This window comes from Melanostigma gelatinosum (genome assembly GCF_949748355.1).
Source record: "Melanostigma gelatinosum genome assembly, chromosome: 5".
In the NCBI taxonomy this organism is placed as follows: Eukaryota; Metazoa; Chordata; class Actinopteri; order Perciformes; family Zoarcidae; genus Melanostigma; species Melanostigma gelatinosum.
The window spans coordinates 16,607,511-16,633,879 of record NC_136638.1 but is presented as its reverse complement, the minus strand read 5'-3'; the positions used below and the strand labels follow the sequence as shown (position 1 = coordinate 16,633,879).

The window sequence follows — 26,369 nt, the reverse complement described above, 5'->3', positions numbered from 1 at the left end:
TTCCACGTTGCAGTTCTTCTTCCCTCTGACCTCTTTCCTCTAACATGCGTGGTGTTGTCTGCTAATCCAGTTGGAACGTTTCACCAGCATGAGGATGAAAAAGGACAAGGAGAAGCCCAGCCATGTGCCGGCTCAGCGACACTCTTCAGCTGCCAACTATGAGATCAACACCCAGAGTGCCATGCTGCACGACCATTCTGATGAATACGTGCTGGAGCTCTTTGAGCAGATGCTGGTGAGAAAGACTGAACTAGTGTATTTGTGTTGTGTGTGAAAGATTCATCTGTTGGAGAATCACGTTTTCATAATCTTCCCTGAACAGCCATGAAAACTTGTACTTGATATATTCCACTCGGAAATACTTCATCACTCCCTGAGGAAAGACCATCCATGTAGAATTACCAATACCGTTAAGAGATGACAAAGACAAACTACAATTGTGAAAGAGTTAACTCTTTCTCTGTGACAAACATGTAAAGCACTGCCTTACAGCACAAAGCACAGATCTCTGTGAGACTGCTGTGTGAAATTTCTAATTGAAAGTAGCGTTGCAGCGGATCATAAAACTCACGGTTCAGATCGTATCACGGATCAGAGTCACGGACCGGATCAGCACAAAATAAAAAAGGGAGCAAATATACCTTTTAGAGATCCCTGATCACGCTTTTTTTTATTTTTGGCCACCGTCCCAAACATCATTTCAACCTCTCTGAAGTCAGTGTACCATCAGAAAGTCTCAATGTTATCCTTTTACTTTGTTAAAGTAATTTATAGTGTTTTTTTCTTAAAGCCACACAATTCACATGATTAGGAAATAAAAGATTGTGTTTTCATTGATTAAAGCAAATCTTGTCATTGGTATTTTTAATGATGTATTCTAAGCTGCTTAGTGTAAACAGGTCATAGTGCATCTCAAATATCTATTGATGTTGCTGTCAAGACGTGTCCTTGCAAACAACTGGATTTATTCAGGTTTCTCACCAATACTACATTTTACGAGTTCCCATGTGAACACATGATAACGTTATACTTTACCTTCGCCCAATACTGATTTTCACTGAACAGAGCCTGAACGCATCATAATGTAATTGAACGGAACCTTAGTTCGTTGTCCGTTAGCCACGTTACATGTCATTATCAACACGGATTGGTTGTTCACGATGTAACATTATCAGAGATCAGCGATAGAATAGCCTGAATGCTGATGTCCTTATCACATATTTTACTGAATATCGGTGGATAATAATGTCAGTAAAACTTTATTTCACACTGTGATGGTTAACGTTAAACTGTAATTAATCCACAGTTCACATGTGTGCCGAACCGTGAAGGGTGATCCGATACACCACTAATTAAAAGTGTTTCTGAGTACCAATTCTGCTCGGTATCTTAACACATCAAAGCACCTCTGCTCACACCTTTAACCTGAGCATCTGCTACATCTCACTGGGGGCTTTATATTCCAATCTAGCAGAGACTAGTTGAACTACGTTGATTCAGTTCCTCACGTTTATTGACACAAAATGACTCGTTTCCGTTTTTTTCTTTTTTTCTTTTTTTTTTCTTATTCTGCTGGTCTTTAAAATACTTTGTTCATCCTTTCTCTTTCCCCTTCCCTCCTTCCTCCCATCTTTCTTCAGGTGGATATGAACCTGAATGGGGAGAAACAGCAGCCTCTGAGGGCAAAAGACATCATGATCAAACGAGAGATGGTCTCCCAGTACCTCCACACGTCTAAAGCTGTCAGTACCTAAATACGTGTTGCTCATTAGCCGACAGCTTTGTGAAAGTTACAAAGTCCTTTATGTGCCATATCGGGAACACAAAGTGCTGTATACAGTGTAGGTTTTATCTTATTCATTTTTAATAAATGATCAGATCATACAGTGACACCATTATGTTGGACTAACTGTTCAGAGAAATGTGCAGTCAAAGGCCTTTCCTTGCTTGTTTGTGTTTAGGGATCTCCTTTGGTTATGAAGTTTAGGTGTTTCCTCACTCAAGCCAATACTGGATTGTCAGACACATTATACAAATGTAGATTCAATTAAATACCACAGCCATCATGAGAAGGGCCGGCTACCCTTCTAGTACTGGTAGTTTGGTAACTAGAAGCAGCAGGTGTAATATAATCAAATCTGGTGAAAGTGTGTCGCCCAAAGAAGCACAGATGGTTGCTAACACCGTTCATGTAACTGAAATAAGCCAATGAAGAGAGAACCCTACACGCAGTGCCCTTTAATCCTGCACATCAATCAATAACAGCAATCATAACCTGTTGTTTGTATGAATGCAAAACACAAAGTGATTTTGTCTTTGTTGATTAGGGTCAAAACCAGAAGGAGAGTGCCAAATCAGCCATGATGTACATCCAGGAGTTAAAGACCGACTACCGGGACACACAGCTGCTGAGCTGTCTGGAATCTCTGCGAGTGTCCCTCAATAACAACCCTGTTAGGTAACACACACACACACACACGCGCACAGGTTCAAACATACAGTGCATCCTTGACTGATCTTTTATGATCACCTGACTGCTGATTGCAGAGTTTAACCTTAAGATAAAAAGGTGATTCTGAACGATCATAACATAAGGCTGTGACTCCTTTATTTCGAACATTACAGTATCAGGAGACATTGATGACTTAGGTTTGATCATCTGGTGATGAATCTACTTTTCAAAATACCTCTAATTCAATTTGGGGATGATGATATGAGTTTTTTGGACACTGGATCGTGGATTGCCCAGATATAAGAGGGCAAAGAGCCTATAGGCTACATATAAGAAAAATAACAAGTGATAATTGTGCAGTTGTAAAACATGTATTTTCCAAGAGATTGTCAATGGGAATAAGGCGTGCACTAACATGTGACCATGTCAAAAGCACAGTGTACTGATCGTATGTCGTCTCTTCCAGTTGGGTGCAGAACTTTGGAGACGAGGGGCTCGCCTTGCTGCTCAATCTGCTCAAAAGACTGCAGGAGGAGAAAGCCGAGTAAGACACTTAAACCACAGAACAGGCGATCTCACTCGACATGTTTATAAAGTCTTTATTTATCGGTCTTCTCTCTCCTCCACCAACTAGACTGATGGGAGTGAAATGTCAACACGAGATCATTCGCTGCCTAAAAGCCTTTATGAACAACAAGGTAAGAACATTGACTGTTTCTTCAGTTGCACCAAAATACCTCATCCTGTCTTTGGTCTATTGGACATATTTGTTGCGTAATTCCTCCTCTAGAGGGCAGTGTTAGATCAGTCTGACCAACAATGAACACTTCATCTTTGAGACTGCTTTGACTCTTTAGTGTGGTGACGGGTGTAACCTTAGATAATTAGTATAATTATGTAAATCTTTCATATTTAATAACTCCACACTGGTGATTGAGTATCAATGATGTCGTTCCTACAGAGACATCGTGATTCTGGTTCTTCGGATGCATACGCTGTCATTTGAACCATGAAAGCCTGGTCTTGCTGCAAAAAAATAATATAAATCTTAAAGGAATTTTTCCCCATTCTGCTCTCTGTTGTCCTACTGCCTTCCTCTCCCCTTTAGTACGGTCTGAGATCCATGCTGGAGTCGGATGAGGGCATTCCTCTGCTGGTCAAAGCCATCAACCCTCGGGTGCCTCATATGATGGTGGATGCTGTCAAGCTGCTTTCTGCCATCTCAATATTGGAACATCCTGAGAACCTGTAAGCATCGGAGAAATGTTCAGACCATGCTTTTTGAATATGTTAACAGAAATAATGGACCCGAACAACCAATTCTACACGGTTAAAGTCTGTAGCACAAGTCTGATACGCAGCGTTATGTGAAGTTGCAGCATTAAACTAGCAACTTAGCATTGACATCAATAATTGAACAATTGCAAATTATATTTCTTTTCTCTGTCACCTGTATGTCAGGTTCCAATAAAAGCTGTCAAATGAGGCAATATAATGTGCTTTTTAGTTCTGCGTACATGTTGTTCATGGTAACCTTTGTAGTTATGTATTATTTGATGTAACAAGGCGTAGCAGCGTTTTATATGATGTGCATAACTGTCTGTTTTTTGCAGTCATGAGCGTGTTTTGGAGGCCATTACTGAGGAGGCAGAGAGGCGGGACATTGAGAGGTTCCAGCTGCTCCTTGATGGCATGAACAAGCCCAACATTGCTCTTAAGGTGCACATGCACACACATACTTCAACAATTATACATCCCCGTGTGTGTTTATGTTGACGAATGACACCAACCCAGTTGCATTTGATAGACTGCACAACTCAGATTTACTCAGCTGACTAATATGGTGTTTTGTATTATAGTTCTCATCTATCCACTTACTTGTGAAGTTGACTGTCCATTGTGTTTTTTTGCAGGGTGGCTGCATGCAGCTAATCAATGCCTTGCTTAGCCGGGGAGAAGAGTTGGACTTCAGGATCCATATTCGCTCTGAACTGCTAAGATTGGGACTCAGAGACCTGCTGACGGTACAGAAAACTCTCTCTATATATTCTCTCAAAGCGACTCTCTGACAACACACATTTTGCAAATCCTTACTCTTCATGTTTCTCTTACTCTCGATGCCTCTGTGTGGCTGAAACACACTCGTATGCTGTGTATAATGCCTCCCGACTGTCCAAACTCAATGTTTGTCACACGCTCCCTGTTATTTCCCCCCCTATGCCTTTTCATCCCACCGCCGACGTCCCATCGCTCTCCCTGCAGGAGGTCCGGATGATAGAAAACGAAGAGCTGAGGGTGCAACTCACAGTGTTTGATGAGCTGGCTGAGGATGACTCTGAGGACCTCAAAATACGTCTTGATGACATCCGCATTGAGATGGAATATCCTTCCACTGCGCAAAACTGTCCCGCTGTAGAAATTTCGGGTCCACTTTTTGACCTGAATCTATACACCTGGTTACATCACTTGTTTTGTGTTGCTTTGCTAGTTTTGAAAAGCAAAAGGAACATCCGTCATACTGTTTTTACATAATGAAAGAATATGTATGATTCACACAGTTAGGATGCCAATTTATAACCATGTATCCCCTTCATTATGAAAATGAGTCTACAAGGAGCAATATACACGAGAGCAGATTGCTCCTTTCTATCTAGTTATCAGGCTGACCACTTACTTTATTCCAAGACAGATTCAAAATGAATGTTTTGGACTTTTTTACATTCAAAATCCGTCTTTGCCAATTAGCATCTCACGGACACTTACTACTCATCTGCTGTGCGGTAAAGAACAGCAAAAGCCCCGATCACTGGTGGACTTTGTCATTGCTTCGTTGCCACTCTGAGTCATCTGTTGTTGTTATATAGATGGGAGCCCGTCCAATTAGGTCCACAACAACAACCGAACCTACTCCGTTAAGTGTTCATTTCTTTTGTTTTATGTGGACGTGATGGTTCATTCTACTCTTAGTTGTCATTTTCAGCACATGCATATGACTACTTTGTGGTGGGATAACTGGACCTCACAAGAGCACTTTAATGGCTTTATTCTATGCAAATATGGTCTATCCCAATCAAACATATTTATAATTTTGTCCTGATTTGACAAAGATACATATTCACAGGGAAAAAGGCAAAGGATGCCGTTTTATCTTTATCACACAACACATACTGTGTTTGGGTGTTTGATTTAGTGTGGCATTCATGATGGACTGGATTATGATCAAATTTAGCCACCCTAACAGTGTTCTTTTAAAGAAATGGCTAGGGCTGGGCGATATGGCCTAAAAAAAAAATCTCCGATTTTTTTACAAAAAATCCGATTCACGATTTAAATCGATTTTTTTCCCCCAAATTTTTTTGCAGATGACAGAAGCTGTTGAAAACAATTTTTTCTTTTATTTTGTGATGATTTTCCCAAGTAGGTTGATAAAAATAAAGTGCAAACAAAACCTGAACATTGTAGAAAGGTGCCTGTAGTATACAAAAAGTATTTGGTCACTCTTTTGTTTGCCTGAATCATTTAAATATAAAATTAAATTAAACATAACATTAAATGGCATTAAATAGTAGCCTTCCATTGTAAACAACTGTGCAAATGTAACTTTTTACAGTAAGCTTTTCTAACTGAATACACTGATACAAACACAGCATGAAATAAAATGTATGCGACCCTTTAACATTCACATTTTCAAAAGTGCAACATCTGATCTAACATCAACATAACATATTTTGCACAGTAAATAAGTGCATGTAAACAAAATCAAGTGCATTCACAACATAACCAACAGTATTAAACAGTAGTGCATGTTTTTTCTAAATATTTTTTGCCAGGAAGACAAGCCTGTCTACTACCTCTGGCTTCAGGCATGCACGGTGGCATGTAACAATGCCCCCCCCCACACACTGAAAAGCCTCTCAGAGGGGGCACTTGTAGCTGGCACAGAGAGGTATTTCTTTGCTAAAGTACTTAGCCTTGGAAAGTTAAGTTGGTGACGCTTCCACCAGTCAAGTGGATCGGTGTCTGGGTCAACCTGCTGGACCACAGGTCAGTTGTTGCGGAGTAGAATGACATCCCCTCCAGCTCCGCAGAGATCCTTTGGCGTGTACTATTGTACAGCCGAGGCAAGGCAACGTCAGAAAAATGTTTACGGCTTGGTAGCACGTACCTGGGGTCCAAAGCTTTGAGACGGTGAATAAACCCCGGCTTTTCCACGGTGTATATGGGCACCATATCTTTTGCGATATACATCGCGACTGCATCCGTGATGGCTTTCCACCGGGCACTCTTCTTCTCATGCGGAGTACAGTTGGTGAATGTCTCCAAAATGCTGGGTTGTTTTTGTGAGGTGGCGGCGGCAGCAGTGAAGCTGCTGGCCGCCATTGTTTTAGTTTGTAAACAATGCGCGCGCACTCTACTACGGGAAAAAGGGGTGGGGGCGATTTTCTCGATTTTCAATAAAACACATCGCCTTAAAGCACACATTCGAATTAATCGATTAAATCGATTTATCGCCCAGCCCTAGAAATGGCTAAAAAATGAATTTCACCAATTGCTGTGATTCTCCTTGTTGCTTTTGACATGCAGTTATAACGTCCACCACCAGGTGTCTCCCACGGGTACCGATGCAGTGTAAACAAAGTCTGCACTCCATGAACACTGAGCTCCGATGATTTGTGAAAACATGTTTCTGTGATAGAACAGATTGTGGTCGTTGTACAAGACATGTTGATATGTCAACACATTGTCTCTTTACAACGAAGATTATTCGATGGTTTACAAGTTTGCTCTCGATTTCACTTTTATTTCACTGTCATTTTGAAACGCACAAAAGCAGAAGTTGGTGTGAGACTATTGAGAGTTGTCAGTGATTGTTGAAGATGTTGTGCATCGGGTGTTTAGTATTTCTGTTGACTTCTCTGTGAGTTAAGCCTTAACTATTTTTGCTTCACTGATGCGAGGGAAGTGTTTGACATCCTAGTCAACACGGTGAAGGACTCCAAGGGCGAAACCCACTTCCTGTCCCTGATGCAGCACCTGCTGCTAATCCGCAATGACTATCTGTCCAGGTAGCACATGAGCAAATACACACATACATGTCTCACATTCGCTTACTACAGCTGATATGTGGTTGTTTTGGAAGACTCATGTCTTGTCCACTATTGTAATCTATGCATAAGAAAAACTAGAATAAGGCTAATTGTTAATATGATCTGAATGATTGGGCGCACAGTGAGAAGCTGCATGCAGCTGCTTTATTTATTTATTTATTTATTTATTTATTTATATATATATATATATATATATATATATCTAAAAAAAAACCTGTTGAAGAAACACCCAAATAACAAGACCAAGTGAAATGTGAGGTGTAGTTTCTTTCTTTCTTAGATTCCTGCTCCTCCTCTCCCTCCTCTCAGCCCTGTCCTCCATTTGCTGTTTGTTTTCTGGAGCACCGTTCAAAGGCTGAGAAATGAATACATGAAAAGGAGTCCAATTCCATTTTAATAGAAATGAACGCCATCACCTCTTATCACCAGAAATATGCTAATGTCTCCCTGTGTCTTCCAAAGCCCTTGGGGGTTTAGCTAAGGAAACAGAGGAGGGAGGAAGAGCGAATAATTGAATGACAAGACCGGGGTTAGAATAATAACAAGTTCAGAGTTGCATGGTATAATGTATGCACACACGCATGTTCTCTTCTGCTTTGCCTTCCTCAATGTCACAGAAAACGGGTAAAACACACATGTGTCGGCATGCACACATTTTAGACTGTGATTAATGTTGAGCACAGTTTAGGTAATGCATTGTGAGGAGGGAAAGGGTAGGTTGGCCCACACGAATGGTCCAAGCTTAGGTCCTTTTTTCTTTCACTCTCCCATCCATCCGATCTGTCTCTCTCCATCCAGGTGATCACAATAGAAGTGGTCTGTAACGGTCTCCATAGAGAGACAGCAGGTGTGGGATGGAGGAGAGCTGTAGAGTGGCAGAAAATACAGCTGGATAATTACAGAGAAAGGAAGTGGAAGGCGGGACTATAATGAGGAAGAAATTGAGAGTTGAGGTAAATTGCTAGGTAGATGCTGAGAGAATGAGGAGGGACGTACGGGGATATAAGAGTTAGCATTTGAGTGGGAATAAATGAAAGAGTACCTGCTGCTTTGCTCTTTTTACATTCTTAGTCTTACTGTGGTTCAGTCTCGAGTGCAGATGGAGACCTGAGGACTTTGTTCGAGTACACAAGTGCACTTATATGAGCGGTCGTTCACATGCTGTGCATGTACAGGACTTAAGAGATGTAGCTTAAAAGTGAAATGACTTCTGTATAGTATATTCTGTATATAGCCGTAGGTCTACCAGCCACCCTTTCCCTAATATACCGTCATGTCTGAGTTTAATTCAGGCTCGTGAAGAACGCCAGATCCAGGATCCAGCAAATTCAAATCTATTTGACTTTGACTCAGTTTTCTTGACGGCCACTAGATGTCTCTCTCGCTCCACGGCAAAATCTGAGCTTCAGGAGAAAAAAACAAACCTTGAAGTATATTGAAGGAGTGGAATAAGTGTGAGAGTGACTAAGAGAGACAGGGGAGGGAGGGAGGCAGAATAAATAAAGTATTGAGTTTGTGACTCTGGCAGCATCTAATGGGGTCAGGGAATAAGACACCTCCAAAATTGAGTGTCTGTGCGAAGCTGGCTTGATCAGACATGGGGCGCTGGACATACACCAACGCACTCAAGAACACAGTGGCACACAATCAATCTTAGTGGCAAGAAACTCAGACTGTCATGCTCACACAGACAGCCAATCCCAGTTTCAGACAGAGACGGAGTGATGAAGCATGTGTTCACACATTTGTCTGAACAAATGAACCGACTTGCTCATTGTCAGTCCCGTCCTCTGCTCACCCGATTTCTTATTGATGCAGACTAAACTGCTATTGTACAATACATACGTTTGCTATAATTGTCTTTGGGGACACAACATGCAAAGTTTATTGTAAAGAGTGACACTTTATAGTTTTTTACCCTGCACCACATATTCACTCTCCTTCTCCATCGTTGCCCTCCTCCTCCTCTTATCTTCCCGCTGTCTCTCACCACTTCTTGTCCACCTATCTGTCACTCCGTCCTTCCTGCAGGCCTCAGTACTACAAGTTGATAGACGAGTGTGTTGCTCAGATCGTGCTTCACAGGAATGGAGCGGACCCCGACTTCAAGTGCCGGAACCTCAATCTCAACATTGAAGGCTTGATAGGTGAGTCGTTCGACCAGAACAGACCAAGTCAACACAAAATGCACATAGACCCCCAAAAAAACAGCTGTCTTGCTGTTGATGTTATTATTTCAGAAATTGCTTGTCATACAATGTTTAATACAATTTGTAACTATACGGTTCAATGTGTAGTGGCTCCAGAATACCACAAGGTAGCGCCACAGAGGGGGGGGGGGGGGGGGGGGTGCCGAGTGTGGGCTGAATTGTGCTACAAGTTTCACAGTCGTAGGTCGAGGTATAAACTGATCTTTATCAAGAGGACAAAAGCTTTATCTCAAACCAAGAAATCCCAGAGTCTGATTTCACAATATAGGAAGTGAGATTTCTTTGTCGTCCTCCCAAGTTTGATCCCATGATGATAGGTTGGTTAGATGGTAACTCTCAGGCACAAGTGTTGTATGTATCACATAATACAAGTGCCCAGGTACATCCCCTCTGTTTATAGGACAGATCTAAACAGAATTTTTCCAGTCTGTCTTAAAACAATAGTCGGGCGCCCATATGATCATATGTTTTGCTTGATGTGAGCTGTCCTCTCTTTCATAGCGTCCATTTAAAGATCCGCTCCTAATGCGCTTCCAAACTCGCTCTGTGCCAGAATGTTTATCTGAAGCTGATGAGCCTTCAGCAGTTTGAGTTAATGGAATCGAGTACCTCCCAAAGTTGCTGTCTTTTCAGTACACAGTTCCCTCTTTGTGTCGCTGCGCCTCCTCTGCAGCTCAGGAAAACAGAAGAAGGGAGTTCTGAAAAGACTTTGACTTTGGGAGATGCTCAATTCATTTGATTAACTCCGACTGCTGAAGCCTCATATTGGCTTCAGATTAACTTTGGAATACATGTTGCACAGAACGAGGACTGTGGGGAATTGAGTGTCTTTTAATGGCCCGTATGAAAAGAGGAATGATTACAGCAAGCCCAAACTGTTTTGACTTGCATGGCACCTGACTATAGTTTAAAGGCTTTTCAGGAAAATGGTGAACCTGTCATCTTGGTGCCCATGAGCAAGACGCAGCATCCCCACCAGCTTCCCGCAAAGTATTATGATGGCCACTGAGCCATGTCATTTCCTGTCGCTCTCTCTATTATACACACACACACACAATGCTGAATTTTTGTGAAAAGTGTTTCATACTAGTAAAGTGCATGTGCAGTTGAAAGACTAAATGTTGACGAGGAACCACCTGCTAACTAAACCAGAGCATAATGGAGGTGCAGGCCATGTCTCAAGAGTTCAATACTCCTTTATGGCAGGTCTCCGTTGCTCACCGCAGGAGGCTCTAATTGCACTCCTTCTAAATGCGTCCACACACACACACACACGCACACACACACACACACAGACACAGAGTCTGGCTGGCCTCCTTTAAGGCTGCCAGAGTTATTATCGGTGGAAAGCAGCCCAATTCTGCCCTGCATGCATTATTTAGTGTTTTTCTTTGAACTCTGAAATTCAGCACAGTTTTCTGCTACATTCTGGCTCCCTTAGTGCTCTCTATTCGAAGTTTGTCCCATTTAGCCTAGCCACCATGACAGAAGTAACACCCCCACCCCCCTCCTCCATCACACATCCAATAACCGTGGAAACGCATACACAAATGCACACTCGGAAATTGTATGTGGCTTGGCATACTAATATGAAGTTCTTTCATCCGGCAACAATCTTCTCTTTCACAAAATAGATTTCTCATTTTGCGCTGCCTTTCCTTCTAGCTTATCTAGATATAAGTCATCTTGCATAGTTTCAACTTCCACTCTTTTCTCTTCACAACATGTAATCTACTTTTCGATTTTCGCTTCTCTCCTGTCTCTGCTATCTAGCTGTTTGATGCCTCTCCTGGGCATCGTGATTAGTCTTTGATCCAGTGACTTTGTGGCATTCATCTTCATGCTAATTAGTTATTTTACTGCACATTGCTCGGTAAGCCCCTGGGCACTGAACCACCTGTAGGCCCTGCAATTATTCTGTAAAAGTACCCTGTTGGTCAGCCGGTGTCCTCCTCACCTTTTTTTCTGAATCTAACAATGTTATAGAAATTGGTGTGAGATGTGTTTCGCATAGAGGGGAAATCAGTGTGCTCCCACCTCTCTCTCATACATCCCCACAGTGGGACAAAGGTGTATGTAGTGTAGGCTTAAACGGTAATGATGTGTAGAAGCAGCGAGCAACAGATGGCACCCTGTTGTAATGAGATGCCTCCACAATCTTCTCACGGATCTCCAGTTTGAGTAGTGTGATAAGGGAAGAAATAGGGAGACAGATAGGATGCTTGCTCTGTTTGTGAATGTATGTGGGTGCGCAGTATGTGCCAGACTGAAGGGTGCGATGTCGAAAACCCTTATCTCACCCGCCACCCTTTTTTTTTTTTTTACCTTCTTCTCTTTTCCTTTCTTCTGTCCTCTGTGTGTCCACAGACAACATGGTGGACCAGACCAAGGTAGAAACCAGCGAGGCCAAGGCTGTCGAGCTGGAAAAGAAGGTGAAATACTCACATTGGAAATCCAAAATGCACACACACACATAACAACAGCATTGCCACACCCACAGACATATTTACATGTCATCCCAGAAGCACACAAGCTATTACAATCATACATTGTAGAAGCTAACATTTCCCCACTCACGCACAATGTAATTAAATTCTATGCGAGCCGTGTTTGTCTGACATGGTATGACAAATGAGAAAAAAGGAAGGACAGAGGGTGACTAATAGAATGAGCATACACAGACGAATACTCTTACAGGCTAGCATAAAACACAAGCAACACACATATGGGATAAATGCCTTGATTGCGGTGTGCTGCTGTCCCAGTGACAGGATAATTGCAAAAAGGGAGTACAGACGAGCGTCGATTCAGGCCCACACTCGCATGGGATCATATCCATTGAACACGTGTACATCCACACAAGCACGTATTAAATGAACACACTTGGATTCATTTCTGTTGACCACACACACACCATAGTGCTAGTTGTCTATGACGAGGTAATTGCAGGCAGTCTCTTTGGCAGGAATTAGGGATGAGGCTGTCAGGACGCTGACAGTGATAGTAACAAATCTGCTGTCAGCAAATTAAAAAGCCGTCTGTGTGTTCGTGCAGTCATCTGTTGGAACACTCTTATCCTGTTTGTCAAGTGTCCTAGAAGGGAACAATCCTCGAAAATGTATGAAAGTGAAAAAATTTAAGTTTGGGGTAAAATGTTTCTCTTTCTGGTTTTTCTGCATGTGAAGGCTTTAAAATGGAAGTGAGAAGTGAGCTCATGCAAGTGCACTGAAGCACCCTAACTCAGTAATTGACACTAATTTGCAGTGTAAATTATCCAATGAAACTGAAAGCGCTAGACTGCAGGAAATTGCTTCTACAGGTCTTTGAGTTATGGAAACGGCTGCAGTTTCAAGAGGGAGACTAAAAGCGTGTGCATACAGACACACTTTTTTTCCCGTAGTTCATGCGAGTACCCTGGTGTTTAGCTTCAGGGTTGATATTTATGTGGAGTATTTCTTTTTTTGTGAAATGATTAAGCCTTCAAACATGCTCGATCAACACTGAATCCATTCTTTGTTTCACACACCTTTTACTTTATAACAAGTGTCTTTGCAGTCGTGGTGCCGATGGGACCTTTTGTTGGTGCCTGAGTGAAATCTGAGAAAATATTGTTCAAGATAATGCTTGTTAAATTCGACCACTACACAAAAGGTTGTAAAGCCACTAAAAAGTCTGCCTAGCCCACTACTGTAACCGAGTGCGTCTCCCTCTATGACCCTTCACATGTGTATTAGCTGGATGCCGAGTTGATGGCACGCCACGAGCTGCAGGTGGAGCTGAAGAAACTGGAGGGTGACTATGAGCAGAAGCTGCAGGACTTGAGCCAAGAGAAGGAACAGCTGGCCACATCTAAGCTGGAGCAAGACAAGGAGAACCAGGGACTACAACAACAGCTCACCACTCTGCAACAGCAGGTACACACAAGCACACACATCCACCAACCTGTCCATGTGGGACTCAATGCCTTTTCAGTTCATCTCACTCAAAATCTAAACAGAAGATGTTTGCATTTTTTTTTTTTAAAGCTAAATGTGACCACTTCACTCAATAAGTTTAATTAAGTGAATTAACCTTAAAGGGATAGTTTGGATCTTTTGAAGTGTATGAGGTAATTATCAGTAGTGGTACAGTGCTACAGTAGATGGTGGTCGGCACGCCCTTAGTTTGGAGAAACAATACAGGAGAAAAGCAACGTACTGCTGTGGATGGGGCCAGCATCAACGTGTAATTCAGACACCTAAAAGAAGTGTGCCGACCAGCTTCTACTGTAGCAGGAAGGTAATACGCACACTATGGATAAGTACCTCATCCCCCATGAAAGAAACCGAAATAAAAATTGCGTTGAACCCAGTTTGACACTTCCAAAAATCTTCGTGGAAAGTTGAGCAGCTCAAACTGATTTCATACAGAACTCTCATCATTTGTTGATGCCGATGTCAATATACCAGAACATGAGGACAGAATCGATAAAGCTGGAGTTAGATCATTTAATCAGTCTGGTTTGATGTCCCAGAAACACATACGGAAAGAAACAGAAAACTTCTGCTAAAGCTGCAAGAAGTAAAATATGTTTAGGCTTAGATAAATACAATATTGCAGAAGTCCAAACACCAAAAAGTTGTCCAACAGCCATGCACACCCACATGGACACAAAAGCCCCATGGCCTTAAATGATTTAGCCAACTGCTTGAAAAACGGAAACAAAAAAAAACTAAAAGGATATCGTGTGTGTGTGTGCGTGTGTGTGTGCGTGCGCTTATGCTCGTGTTTGTACACTCGTACAGTCGGGGGGCAAAGATGAGGATTGTTTAGCTGTCAGTGTCCTGCTGCCACACCAGCTGGACTTTGCCTCACAGTGACACCCGAACTCACAAACACACCAAGTGACCCAGAACAGTCTGCCTGTGTGTGTGTGTGTGTGTGTGTGTGTGTGTGTGTGTCTGTCTGTCTGCAAGAGAACTAAACAGCTTCCAAATTGAGCTTCATCCAAAGTGGCTGATGCCAGCATAGTCATCGTCCCACCACGCGAAAGCCCAAACACGCGCATATGTACACAGTTGTCCAACGCATCAGCGGCATCGCCATCCAGGCATCAGACAAGCTTCCATACTAAGATGGCTCACTTTCTCTGCGTTTGAGGCGCTGCCCATCCAAGATTTCTTCACATGTAGAGATCTCTCACTGTTCCTCCGCGTGATGCGGTGCCCAGCGCTTCATCTGCTGCCTCGCTAAGAAAGCTTGCCTCAGAGGTTACTGTCTTCTTTTCAAAGTCCGAGGAAACGACACAAACAATTTGTCACGCAGCATACGGACACTCTTTTCACGTGTGCACCGTTTACACTTTACACACCTAAAATAACGCATACAGTAAGTCAACTTTTAAACGTTTTTAATCTCGTATAGTATACTCTCATTCAAAGCCCAGTCCTCTCTCACGGACCAGTATTAGCCGGCTGACTTAGATGACTTGGACAGTTTTCTCAAGAATTGGCTCCTCGCTGATGTAAATACTGAGATTAGTATTTCAGTGTTGAATAAAGAAATAGATTTCACCCTCGCGTCTAATTTAGAAGTTTGTCCTCTTTAAAAGTTTTTCTTATAAATTCCTCTGTGGACTTAATTCCCCCCCCTGTTATGTTTTTCTCTCTGGGCCTTGTCCTCTATTCTCTCCCAAAACTCCCTCCTGCCCGGGTTTTAATCCACTTCTATGTTGCTCTTTCCCCTCTTTTGTTCTGCTTTTTTATTCCCTTGAATCTAATCTCTCAGTTGGCATGGCTATTCATTGAAAATGGTGGAAATTGCCAAAGCTCTACAAAATGAATGTCAATTCAAGGAACAAAAGCCAAACAACACACAGTCAAGTCCTGCTAATATGATGAAGTTACTGTATGCGGTGTGAAGATTTACAGCTGTAGGTATTTTAGGAGTATTTGAATCAATATTTATGATAACGTGCTGCATTCTTACTTCCCTGCAGACTGAAAAGCTGTCTAAAGATCTGGAAGAGGCCAAGACCAAAGTCGTCACAGTTACTGTTCCTGTGGCACCACCTGCCCCTCCTCTCCCCGGCCAACATGCAGGTATACCCCCTCCACCTCCTCTCCCACCTATGCCAGGCATGCCTGCTCCACCTCGCCCTCCTCCTCTTCCGGGTCATGCCGGTATTCCTCCCCCACCTCCTCTTCCGGGTCATGCCGGTATTCCTCGCCCACCTCCTCTACCAGGCATGCCAGGACCTCCACCACCCCCGCCCCTCCCTGGCATGGCAGGACCGCCGCCCCCTCCCCCCTTACCTGGGATGGGACCTCCACCACCGCCTGGGTTTCCCGGTATGCCTCCCCCACCTCCGGGCCCAGGCATGCCTCCACCTCCACCATTTGGCATGGGGGGCTGGGGGGCTCCAGCACCACCCCCACTACCTTACGGGCTCCAGCCTAAGAAGGACTACAAGCCTGAAGTCCAGCTGAAGAGAGCCAACTGGAGCAAGGTCGGTCCTGAGATAGATGGTTCGATATACAATCAGTTCTAAATCACTTATCTGGTGACGTAAAGATATTGTGGGGAAACTAAATGTGCAATTTGCGTTGCTTCTTCACATTTATTTTCTCCATTCTTTGACTCAACACGCCAGCTTTGATGAGGCACCTGTCCGCTAATATATCCTGCTGTATTCCAGCTTCTCATAAAACAGGGAGGGGTTTTATTCAAAATAATTCGAATGTGATTTATAGTTTGTGTGTATTTTAAGTTTAACAGTACGGTGTGAAATAGCTGAGGGTGTTCTTTATTGTGTGCAACAGTGTGAGAGCATCGGAGCTCTAACAGTGAGATTCTGACCCAAAGTGACTCGCATGCAGACGTGTGTCTCATGACTATGTGCTTCATGTTCTTCTCCCCCCTCTCATCTGTGATGGTTAAAACATCAAAACGGCCCTCTGTGTTTCTTTAGCCTAAAGCTACTGTTTAATGGCTTCAGCAGACTTCATCAGCATTTAGCTTCTCTCTCTCGCTCTCTCGCTCTCGCTCTCTCTCTCGGGCTGGGGAGAGTGTTTGACGAGGATGTCACAGAAATTGCTTTTTAATAAGCCTTCTTCTTTGAACTGCGCCACTGAAAGATAATTAAATTGCTGCTAGAAAGGACAGTATTCTTTTGTAATTTAAATTAACTTTTTTTTTCTGGCTTGGTCTCATCCTCCTTTTCTTTTTTTTTTTTTTTGGCGTACTCTTGCTTTTCTTTCTTGCTCCTTCAGCTCATACCCATATCACATTTCCTCTCCCGACTCTGTGTCTTTTCCGTCCTTCGCCCTCATCCCTGAGGCTTTGTCCATAATGAAAGAACTGATATCTGTAAATTTACTACCACTGCTTTCTCTCTCGCTCTGTGTGTTTCACTTTCTCTCTTTCTCTTTAATGAGAGCACTCAGAAAGTGAAGGAAAGAAATCACACAAAGTTCATTTTGACTTGTGACCAGATGAGAGAAATGGAGAGATGAGCAACAGCAAGACAAAGGGAGGGCTACAGAGAGAGGGAGGGAGGGTGAAGAAAGAGGCCGCCTCTGTGTTTCTTTGCATTTCTGGGTGTGAAGCTCTGGATGCTTTGTAGTAGAGACAGTGTGCGAAGATTAGAGGAAATAACTACCCGTTTCCTTCTCTTTCTTTCCTCTTTGTGCCTTCCATCTTTCCTCCCCCCCCCTCTATCATACTCCTGCCTCTTCCTTTTACAGCCCGGCTGTTTCGTTTGTTCTGCCGACTTCTTTATCTGCTCATTTCATTCTTTGCCAGGTGCACGGATGACCGTTTTGGGGAAAATTTAGTCAATTTGATGATATGGTTATCTAACAGATACAATACATCTCTCTCTCTCTCTCTCCTTCATTTAATCTCCCCGTCTCCCTCTTTCTCTCTCTCTCTCCATTTATTCTGCTGTTTCTCTCCCTTAGATCGGACCTGAGGAGCTCTCTGAGAATAGTTTCTGGACCTCGGCGAAAGAGGAGCAGTTTGAAAACAATGAGCTCTTTGCCAAACTTACCTTGGCCTTCTCCTCACAGACAAAGAGTGAGTGTGTGGCTTGTATGCTCCTACTGCTGTCATCATGTTGTGTTTCACAGTAATGAGCAAAGTCTTTTTCTATCTCTCGCCTCTCCCACATCCCTCCCCTTCCATCCAATCCTCCTGCTTCCATCAGCCACTAAAGGTAAGGCTATCACGCACCCACTTCCATTTAGTTTGTTTTTGTCACACATCCTCTCAACCGTTCCCTTCCCTCTACTTGGAGGACACGCTGCACATTTACATTATTCAGTAACGCTGTGTCAAAACAGCTTCTCACACCAGTTCATGAACAAACCACCCGCACCTGTGTTTGTGTATGCGTTCAATCTTCTCGACGCGCTCCGAGGCTTGTTGCGCAGAGACAGAGCGGCCGGGCGAGAGGAGTTGGGACTCGGGGACGGAGGGAGAGATGGACAAAGGGAGGAGGGCAGAGGGAGGGATAAGGAGAAGGTCACTGATGTCCTTTGACTAGCCACCTGCTGTGCTGGCACAAAGCGCTGACACACGGGCGTACGCTCGCACACGCACACCTGTCCACTCCTATCACCTTGTGCCGGTGTCACTGAGCCTTCTGCTCTAACTCCTCCATATTCATATCGTAACCAGGACACAAGGAAATCACAGACTGTGTGTGTGTGTGTGTGTGTGTGTGTGTGTGTGTGTGTGTGTGTGTGTGTGTGTGTGTGTGTGTGTGTGTGTGTGTGTGTGTGTGTGTGTGTGTGTGTGTGTGTGTGTGTGTGTGTGTGTGTGTGTAATTCTATCTGACCTTCAGATTGAGACTCGGTACACATATACACATACTGACTCTTGCTCTTGTCATAGACATAAACAGACGTGCACACGCACACATGGCTGATGCTAGCCGTTGATGTCAGTTAAATGTCAGTGTTGACAGCATTCACCTGTATGGCGAGTCCTAACGTCCGCCTGTCACTCCTGGATTTGACCCCTCCACCCCCTTGGCTCGTGCACCCACGCCTCCACTTTGTATTGGCCGAGACAGCCGCTCGTTCCGGTTGATGTCTAATAACCTTTTCTGAGAGCAGGCTATAAAGACACCGTGGCCTTTTCATAGCCCCACACCTGTCTGTGTGGCTGTACTGTGTGTGTGTGTGTGTGTGTGTGTGAGAGAGACAGAGAGAGAGAGTGTGACCTGGTCCAGTGTTTATTACTCTAAGTGTTGTTGATTTCCTCCGTGTTTCTTGAATCTGTTAAGGTTTGGTTTAATAACACATTCTTCAAAACAGAATTGGGTTTTCATTGAGCTGTTGTGTAAGCGTCTTATTTTTTTTTCTCAGTGTGCATGTGAGGTTTAATCCTCACTGTGTAGAGTACGTGGCTGTGCTTGCATACATGCCCAATAAGCAACCAGCTCTGCTTGTACAGACTGACCCTTCACCTCTTGTCCGACCGCTCGAGGCGTAATACATTCCTCCTGACCGCCCCATCCTTCTCCTAATCCCTCATTTCTGGAAGCCCGGCTTCACTCTTCTTCATCTTCCCTTTTTCCTCCTCTTCCTCTCGCGCCTCCCATTCCTTGTTACCCAGCAGACAGGCAGACAACACATCGAGCCACCGCTGACCCTTCCTGACCTTTCTTCCTCCTCTCGATCAGCTGCCCACAAGTGCTGCTGGGGTAGCACGCGCACACACACCCACACAGAAAGAGACGTGTGTGTGTGTGTGTGGGGGGGAGGGTAGTGTGCTCAGGGCAGGGTCAGGGGTGTTGACCGCTAAGGCTCGGTGGAAGAGCACAGAGCTGATGGTGGCAGACACGCCCTCTAGCTGCACATGGCTCTCATGAACACAATTCCACACTTTGACACACACGCACAGTCTACATATATTTTGTAGTTTGCTGTTTATCTTTGTAAATATGTAATGTAATAATAACAGGTGAACAGAGTCCAAGCACAGATGTTTTTATGTCGATACCCATTGTTTTGGAAAGTGTAGGACAGTGACTAGGCTAGAATCCATATTGTTCCTCTAATATGTGTAGATATCCTTAACTGTCCCTTTCTCACTTTTTCAGACTGAGTTCTATAGCAGGTGCCTTTTGAAGTTGGCCACTCAGATAGCCCAATTAGCAAAATAATGAGAGAGAGAGCGAGAGGAGGAGGAGGTGGTGGGTGAAAAAAAATGAAGAGTGAGCCGAGGGAAAGGCTGGGCTAGGGGGAACGTTGGTGATTAATTTGATTCGGGAGAGAGAAAAGAGCCAGGAGCATATCTGATTATGAATCCTCATAATGTGAGGATCATTTTCATATCCCAATTCTCCAGCCTTTACACCCGAACCCTCTTCTGTGTCTCAGCCTCTACTGCTGTGTTTCTGTGGTCTATTGTTGTACGACAACCTCATTTCTCCTTTCCACTGGAGAGCCCCCCCCCCCACACACACACACACACACCCACCCATAGGAGTCACTTTGGGATGTCATCAATTGTATATCGCTGCATAATACACCTACACATGTAACAGCACCTTCCTGCATCGCTTTCTATGAAACTCCGATTTATTTACAGATGAATGAGTGTTTTGTCAGTGCCTGTGTGCTGCGGAGAGCGTGGGTGGGTGGGCTCCACCGCATTTACAAACCAATTATAATAAGCCTTTTGATCTGCCTGTGTTCTGAAGAAATCAATTTCCTTCTCCGTGTGTGTGTGTGTGTGTGTGTGTGTGTGTGTGTGTGTGTGTGTGTGTGTGTGTGTGTGTGTGTGTGTGTGTGTGTGTGTGTGTGTGTGTGTGTGTGTGTGTGTGTGTGTGTGTGTGTGGCCGAATTCCCTCTTAGGTCTGCTCTATTCACTTTTGACCTTAATGAGCCACCAATCAGCAAGTGTGTGTGTGTGTGTTTGCCCATGCTTGCCTGGGGACCTCTCTCAAGTTGTAGTCAGTTAAAGGGACGAGATGAGATATGTCATGTATTAGCAATGAAAGACCGAGAGGCGTGGAGCAATAAGGTGCAGTGTTGTTGATGAGGTCATTACGTCTTCTGCTAAACAAAGTTCACAACACTCTGTGACTTGTTTTTGTTACAGCGCACTCGCTCAAGGTTATTGTCAGCTGAAGGAAAATGTCCGTGCCAATGAAATAACTCCTGGCACTGTTTTTTTTTATACGACACATTTTTATATTACAGAAAACTGATTGCAAGGCTGTTACAAAACATGTCGGCTGTGTGATATATTGATTTACCCTTCAGTCATCTGTGAGGCATAGTTCATAGACAATACATCGCGGTCTAGTGTCTCTTCTGGTTCTGTAGCTGATGGCCGTGCAGTCGCTGCTCCACACTTGACAGGCCTGATAAATTACTTGCAAGTTTTCGATGAAAATGACCACAGGTGAGAAACGGGGAGACGCTCCTTTTTACTTCAATGGGCACCTTTCTTCCCTCCCTCCATCTCATCCCAGTTTCATAATCCCCACACAGCCCACTTCCAGAAGATGTTTGTTTTCCACTGTTGGATCCGCTCTGGGTCACAGCCAAGAAGCATTTGTGAGTTGCATTCCAGTTTGTTGTGTACATTCGTGTGCGCATAATTCGGGAGAGTTTTAGATAAGAGTTTATGGGGATGTGTAGACTCGGAGCTGCTGTCTCCTGAGACTGTTTAAAATATGCACTAATAAAGCACTTAGATGACTAAATGAGGAATGGGCTCACTTTATTAAGCCATGAGAGTGTTTGTGCGATTGTGCTAAATTAGTATTGGCTTTGAAAAGCTTGTGTGTAATGTGTTTTCAGTTCTCTGTGAGTGTCTGTGTGTGTGTGTCTCTCTGTATATGTTTGTATTTGTGACGCGCACAGCAGCAGGCCCTGTTAATAAATCATGCAGTGTTCAGGCTGGGGCTGTAGAAAGAGAAGCAGGTTAATGCAAAGGTCACTAATGCTGTAGAAAATACCAAAGGTATTCTTTCCTTCTATTCATTCCATTTCTGGATGCTGCCGTTTCTACTCTTACCTATTTCACCCCCTCCCCAACACACACACACACACACACACACACACACACACACACACACACACGCCTTTTTGCCAACAACAAATGGCCAGACGATTGGATGACTATGCTCAGTGGTGTGTGTGAGGGACTTGGATCAAAACGGCACCTACATGCATATATATATATATATATATATATATATATATATACACACATACATACATACATACATACACTAGCTTTTCAATATGCAGGTAGAACCTGTACATGAAAGATTTGATGTTTTCGGGTTGTGTTGCGTTTATGTGTACCGGTGCTTAAGTTTAAAATGCCAACTATACCTCTTAAGCCCTTAACAGTAGCGTGCATTAGGCTGGCTCCGCTCTGCTCTCTAAGCCGCGGTGTGTATTCTCAGTGCGGCAATAGCAAGCGTTCCCTCATTCACCGTCTCTTTATGGTTGAGGAACAGCCGCAAAACGCCGCTCATTCATCAGGCCTTATCAGGTTCAAACACATCTGTGTGTGCTCAAATTGGCTCTCGTTGCCAAAAGCAACAGCTCTCTCACATGCACAGGCAGAATTATACACATGGAAGCGCGCGCACACACACACACACTCGTACATGCTTTTGGCCCACTCATTCTCTTCATTCCATCCCTCCCTCGTTATATCTCTCTCCTCTGTTTTACATGCAAATGAGCTAAGCGTACTCATACCGGAGCATTACCGCTGTGTGTACCTAATCTCCTTGCTGACTTTTCTCTTTCCTGGCGATTATCCTGTTTTTAAACGGAATAGGCTTTCTTCGCTTCACTCGGCTCCTCTCCCAGCCAGCCAGTCGGTCAGCCAGCGTTCCAATGTCTCATCCTAACACCATTACCATTTCAATGTTCCCAGTGATATGACAGCTGTGCAGCGGTTGAGAAAGCCTCCGTGTATGTATGTGTGTGTGTGTGTGTGTGTGTGTGTGTGTGTGTGTGTGTGTGTGTGTATCTTTAATTGAGGGATTGGCTGATAGACTCAAAATCTTGTTACAGATGCTAAGTATCCCCAGTGTTCGCGATTCGGTCTCTTTTCACCGAGGCCAAGAGAAAAAATGTAAAAACCTGAACAGAGATGGAATGTTGTGGGTATGAAGGCATATATGTATGCACACCTACACTCTTCCACCCACTCTTCCTTCCTGTTTGGCTCCTCTTGGTACTGGCAGCATACTCTTTTTATTTTTCCTCCCCCATCCTGTATTTCCTACATGCTTTGTGTGTGTTTGTGCGGACTTACACGTGTGCAAACCTGCATCTCTGAGGTGTCAAAGTGTTTGTGGAGGTAGAGGTGCTTTAGTTTCCATACCGACTGGTTGAGGAAGAGAAGTCATACCGAGGCTGTATCTGTGATTAGAACTCCTGTTGATCGTGAGACAGGGGGAGAGATGAAGAGAAGAAAGAGTCAGAGTGCAGATTGACTGTGGATGACTGCGTTCCCCGCCTCAGCGACTCCCTCTGTTTACTTTTTTGCAATATTAGCTAGCTACCCCCGAGGGCAGTGACACACTCAGACACACGCAAGAGGCTTAGCCCACTTTGATGTCACTGCTAGCATACATTAAAAAAATGGAGTGGTAAAGAGCAACAACTTCAAAGATGGAGTTGACAAGATAGGAGCATTAACCCCAATCCTTCTTCTCCTCTTCTTCCTCTCTCTCTCTCTCCTGATTTCCTCATCTCTCTTCTCTTATCTCTGCCTGATAAAAGGGGTTCTTATGAAAAGAGACTACAATAAACGACGGCTGGAACCAGAAAAATGACGAAGGACTGGTGGGGGGGGGGGAAGAGATAAAGCAAGCTGTAAAATGAGAAAAGGCAAGATAGATGGCAGCAACGGAGGCCTTTGAAAGTGTCCTTTAAAGTCCAACGCTCCTATCTCAGTAGAATTGTTCAACAGTAGCCTTGAGCTGCTACTGCCGCCGTGTTAGCTAGCTCGTGAGTTATTACGATGCCATTAGACTATCTGCCCCATTATGCTGATGGCTCCCACCATGTCTTTAGGGTCCTCACGCAATCACACATATTAAAACTATCAATTTCACCCAAACTTTGCACACACTTGTTCCAACTTTGTTAATATACACATTATCTTGTTTATCTCCGTGTGTGTGTGTGTGTGTGCACTAGGCTAGGGTGTATGTGAGCTCTGTGTGTGTGTGTGTGTTGAGTAACCTGCAGCTTTAATTGCCGCTGGTGTAGAAACGTCCTTGGTTTCCAGCTGTGGAGGATGTGTGTAATGTGGATAACCCAGTGGCATTTAAACCGACACCGATGGTATTTAGAAGGCTTGGTGGACCAGGCCATGCTCCACTTTCTGACCTTAATTTGCTCCCAGTAACCGTGTGACGGAGTGTGTGTGTCGACTAAAATGTATGTGTTGATGTGTTGTGGACGTGTAGGCACAGTAACTTAGACTTGTATGGATAGTTGGTTTGCTCCTATGTGTTCATGCTAGTGTGTGTGTGTGTGTGTGTGTGTGTTTGAATGCTGAAGCCCTTGCTCCATTACTCAGTATCTGCATTTTGTGTCGTGTTTTGTGAGATGTTGGTTCTGCTTCGCCCTGCAGGCACCTTCATTTTTCACCATGCTGTGTGCTACACTGCACTGCGTGAAAGTGTACGTCGGCACCCTGTCTCTCGCTCTCTCTCTCTCGCTCTCTCTATTCATCTACCTCCCCTGTCCTCTTACTCCCCCCCCCCCGCACACACACACATGCCTAATCAAAGCAAGGAGCTCTCTAGATTAGCACTTGAGAAAACTCCTTAAAGATATTCCTTCATTTTGACCATTTGCAGGTGCTCTGTCCTCCCGCACCGCCTCCTCTCTCCCAGCTTTGAATTTTTAACCTCCCTACTGAATAAGAGATGTGGCGATCCTCGTGGGGGAAAGGAAAGTTGGAGGGAGGGCAAGCAATGAAGGGAGGGAGAAGGGAAAAGGTTGTCCCTAAACATACTTTCACATTTATCCCCTAAAACCTCCACTCTGTTTGCTCAATAATGCATGGCCATCGCTCACTCTCCTTCGCCCCCCCCTCTTCTCATTCCCCCTCTTTCTTCATCGCCTTCATCTTCCCCTTGTTGGTTCCCCAAGCGCGCATCACTCCACCCAGCAGATTAACTGCAGGGTGAAACTGAGACTGGCAAAGCAGGGTGATGGTAGCAGGGCAATAGGGACTAACAGTAAAAGAAAGAGAGGGAGAAAGCAGATGAGTAATTTGTCATGGTGAGAATGGAGGTACTACTTTAAGTATTGATCCCAGGGAGCGGGCTTTGAAGTTGTACCATCTCAGATGGGCCGTGGAGCTCGACTGGGCCTGGAAATTGGGAGTCGGAGACAAACACTATCCCTGCCCAACCCCAAAATCTGCCCGCTCTTGTTTCATCGGGGCAAGAATATGAAATATCTGTGTTGAAAACAGTGTAACCTTAATGTGCAGCGATGGCAGAACGTGCTACAAAGGAGGACTTGAAGCTGTGCCATTTCAGCTAAGATTAAATCACATCTCTAACACGCTGCAGTACACCAGATATACGGTACCTATAACTACCGGGGTTCACGCACTGCATGTGTACTGTGTCAGTCTTTTGTCTTCATGTGTTGCACTTGGAAGTGCTTTGTTCGCTAGAAGCGTTCCGCTGTAGATGCTCAGCAAGCAGAGTGAACCTTTCAGGCCTTGTTGTGCATGCACATGGCGTCAGCAGCAACTCCCGTCTGTTTGGGTGAATGGAGTGGTACGCCAGAGACTTCTAAAGCTCTCTCCAAGAATGTGTTTTTTTTTTTTTCAGTCTGTTCTGGAAAGTTTTTGAAGAAGCCAGAGTTTTTTGGCTTTCAAAGTTTCATGTTGATTTTTGCTCTCAAGCTTTACATTCTCACTGGTTTCTTTGTTTCTCGCCTCAAAGAATATAGCAGCAAGAGCAACAGACCACAACAGCATCGCAAATGATACCACTAATAATAAAATACACATAATTCAAGTACTGGGAGATCTTGAAAACAAATCTCTAAAGCGATTTATTCTCTATATAGAGACAGTTTTCTTTCCAGCTAATTTCATTTGATTGAAAATCCAAAATGACACCGTGTTATTGGTAGTTTTAAGGATATTCCGAGCTGTAAGCCGTCTGCATAGAACTACAAACGTGCTGCTTTTCCTTTCTTCCAGACTCTGAATAAAATGTGGGTAGCACTGAATGCAGCCCTGCAGCTTTTATGGGAGAAAGTTCCTAAAAATGTTGTTTGTTGGCTCACAAGGTAGCTGGCTAACCCAAGAAAGATAAAAGCCTGCCGCCACTATGAGACAGTGCACATTTTTTGGGAGCTGGATTGATGATAACAAGTATGCTGCTTGATTGAAGCCAGTTGAAGGAAACAAACATGAAGGCCACTGCATTGTTTGCCAAAGAAAACAAAAAACCATGTAGCATACAGTGACGGAGGAGAGTAGCAGATATAAACTTGCATTCTGAGACTCAAGACTGCAATATTACAGATCAGTATTAATGCTGTTATACATCAGTATAAAAGGTTGTGACGTCAGCTGTTTGTTTGTTACATTACT

General features: G+C 44.0%; 1 protein-coding gene across 1 annotated transcript in view; it reads left to right on the top strand.

The window, feature by feature from the left end:
• diaph1 (diaphanous related formin 1) overlaps positions 1-26,369 on the top strand; it is an 80,301-nt gene that overhangs the window by 17,502 nt on the left and 36,430 nt on the right. Inside the window, exons 3-17 of the mRNA XM_079269187.1 lie at positions 71-235; positions 1,641-1,742; positions 2,328-2,458; positions 2,919-2,996; positions 3,087-3,150; positions 3,561-3,700; positions 4,066-4,171; positions 4,366-4,476; positions 4,715-4,833; positions 7,402-7,518; positions 9,592-9,707; positions 12,138-12,202; positions 13,505-13,684; positions 15,748-16,257; positions 17,711-17,825. Coding sequence (XP_079125313.1) covers positions 71-235; positions 1,641-1,742; positions 2,328-2,458; positions 2,919-2,996; positions 3,087-3,150; positions 3,561-3,700; positions 4,066-4,171; positions 4,366-4,476; positions 4,715-4,833; positions 7,402-7,518; positions 9,592-9,707; positions 12,138-12,202; positions 13,505-13,684; positions 15,748-16,257; positions 17,711-17,825 — 2,119 coding nt within the window. The remainder of the gene's footprint in view (positions 1-70; positions 236-1,640; positions 1,743-2,327; positions 2,459-2,918; positions 2,997-3,086; positions 3,151-3,560; positions 3,701-4,065; positions 4,172-4,365; positions 4,477-4,714; positions 4,834-7,401; positions 7,519-9,591; positions 9,708-12,137; positions 12,203-13,504; positions 13,685-15,747; positions 16,258-17,710; positions 17,826-26,369) is intronic.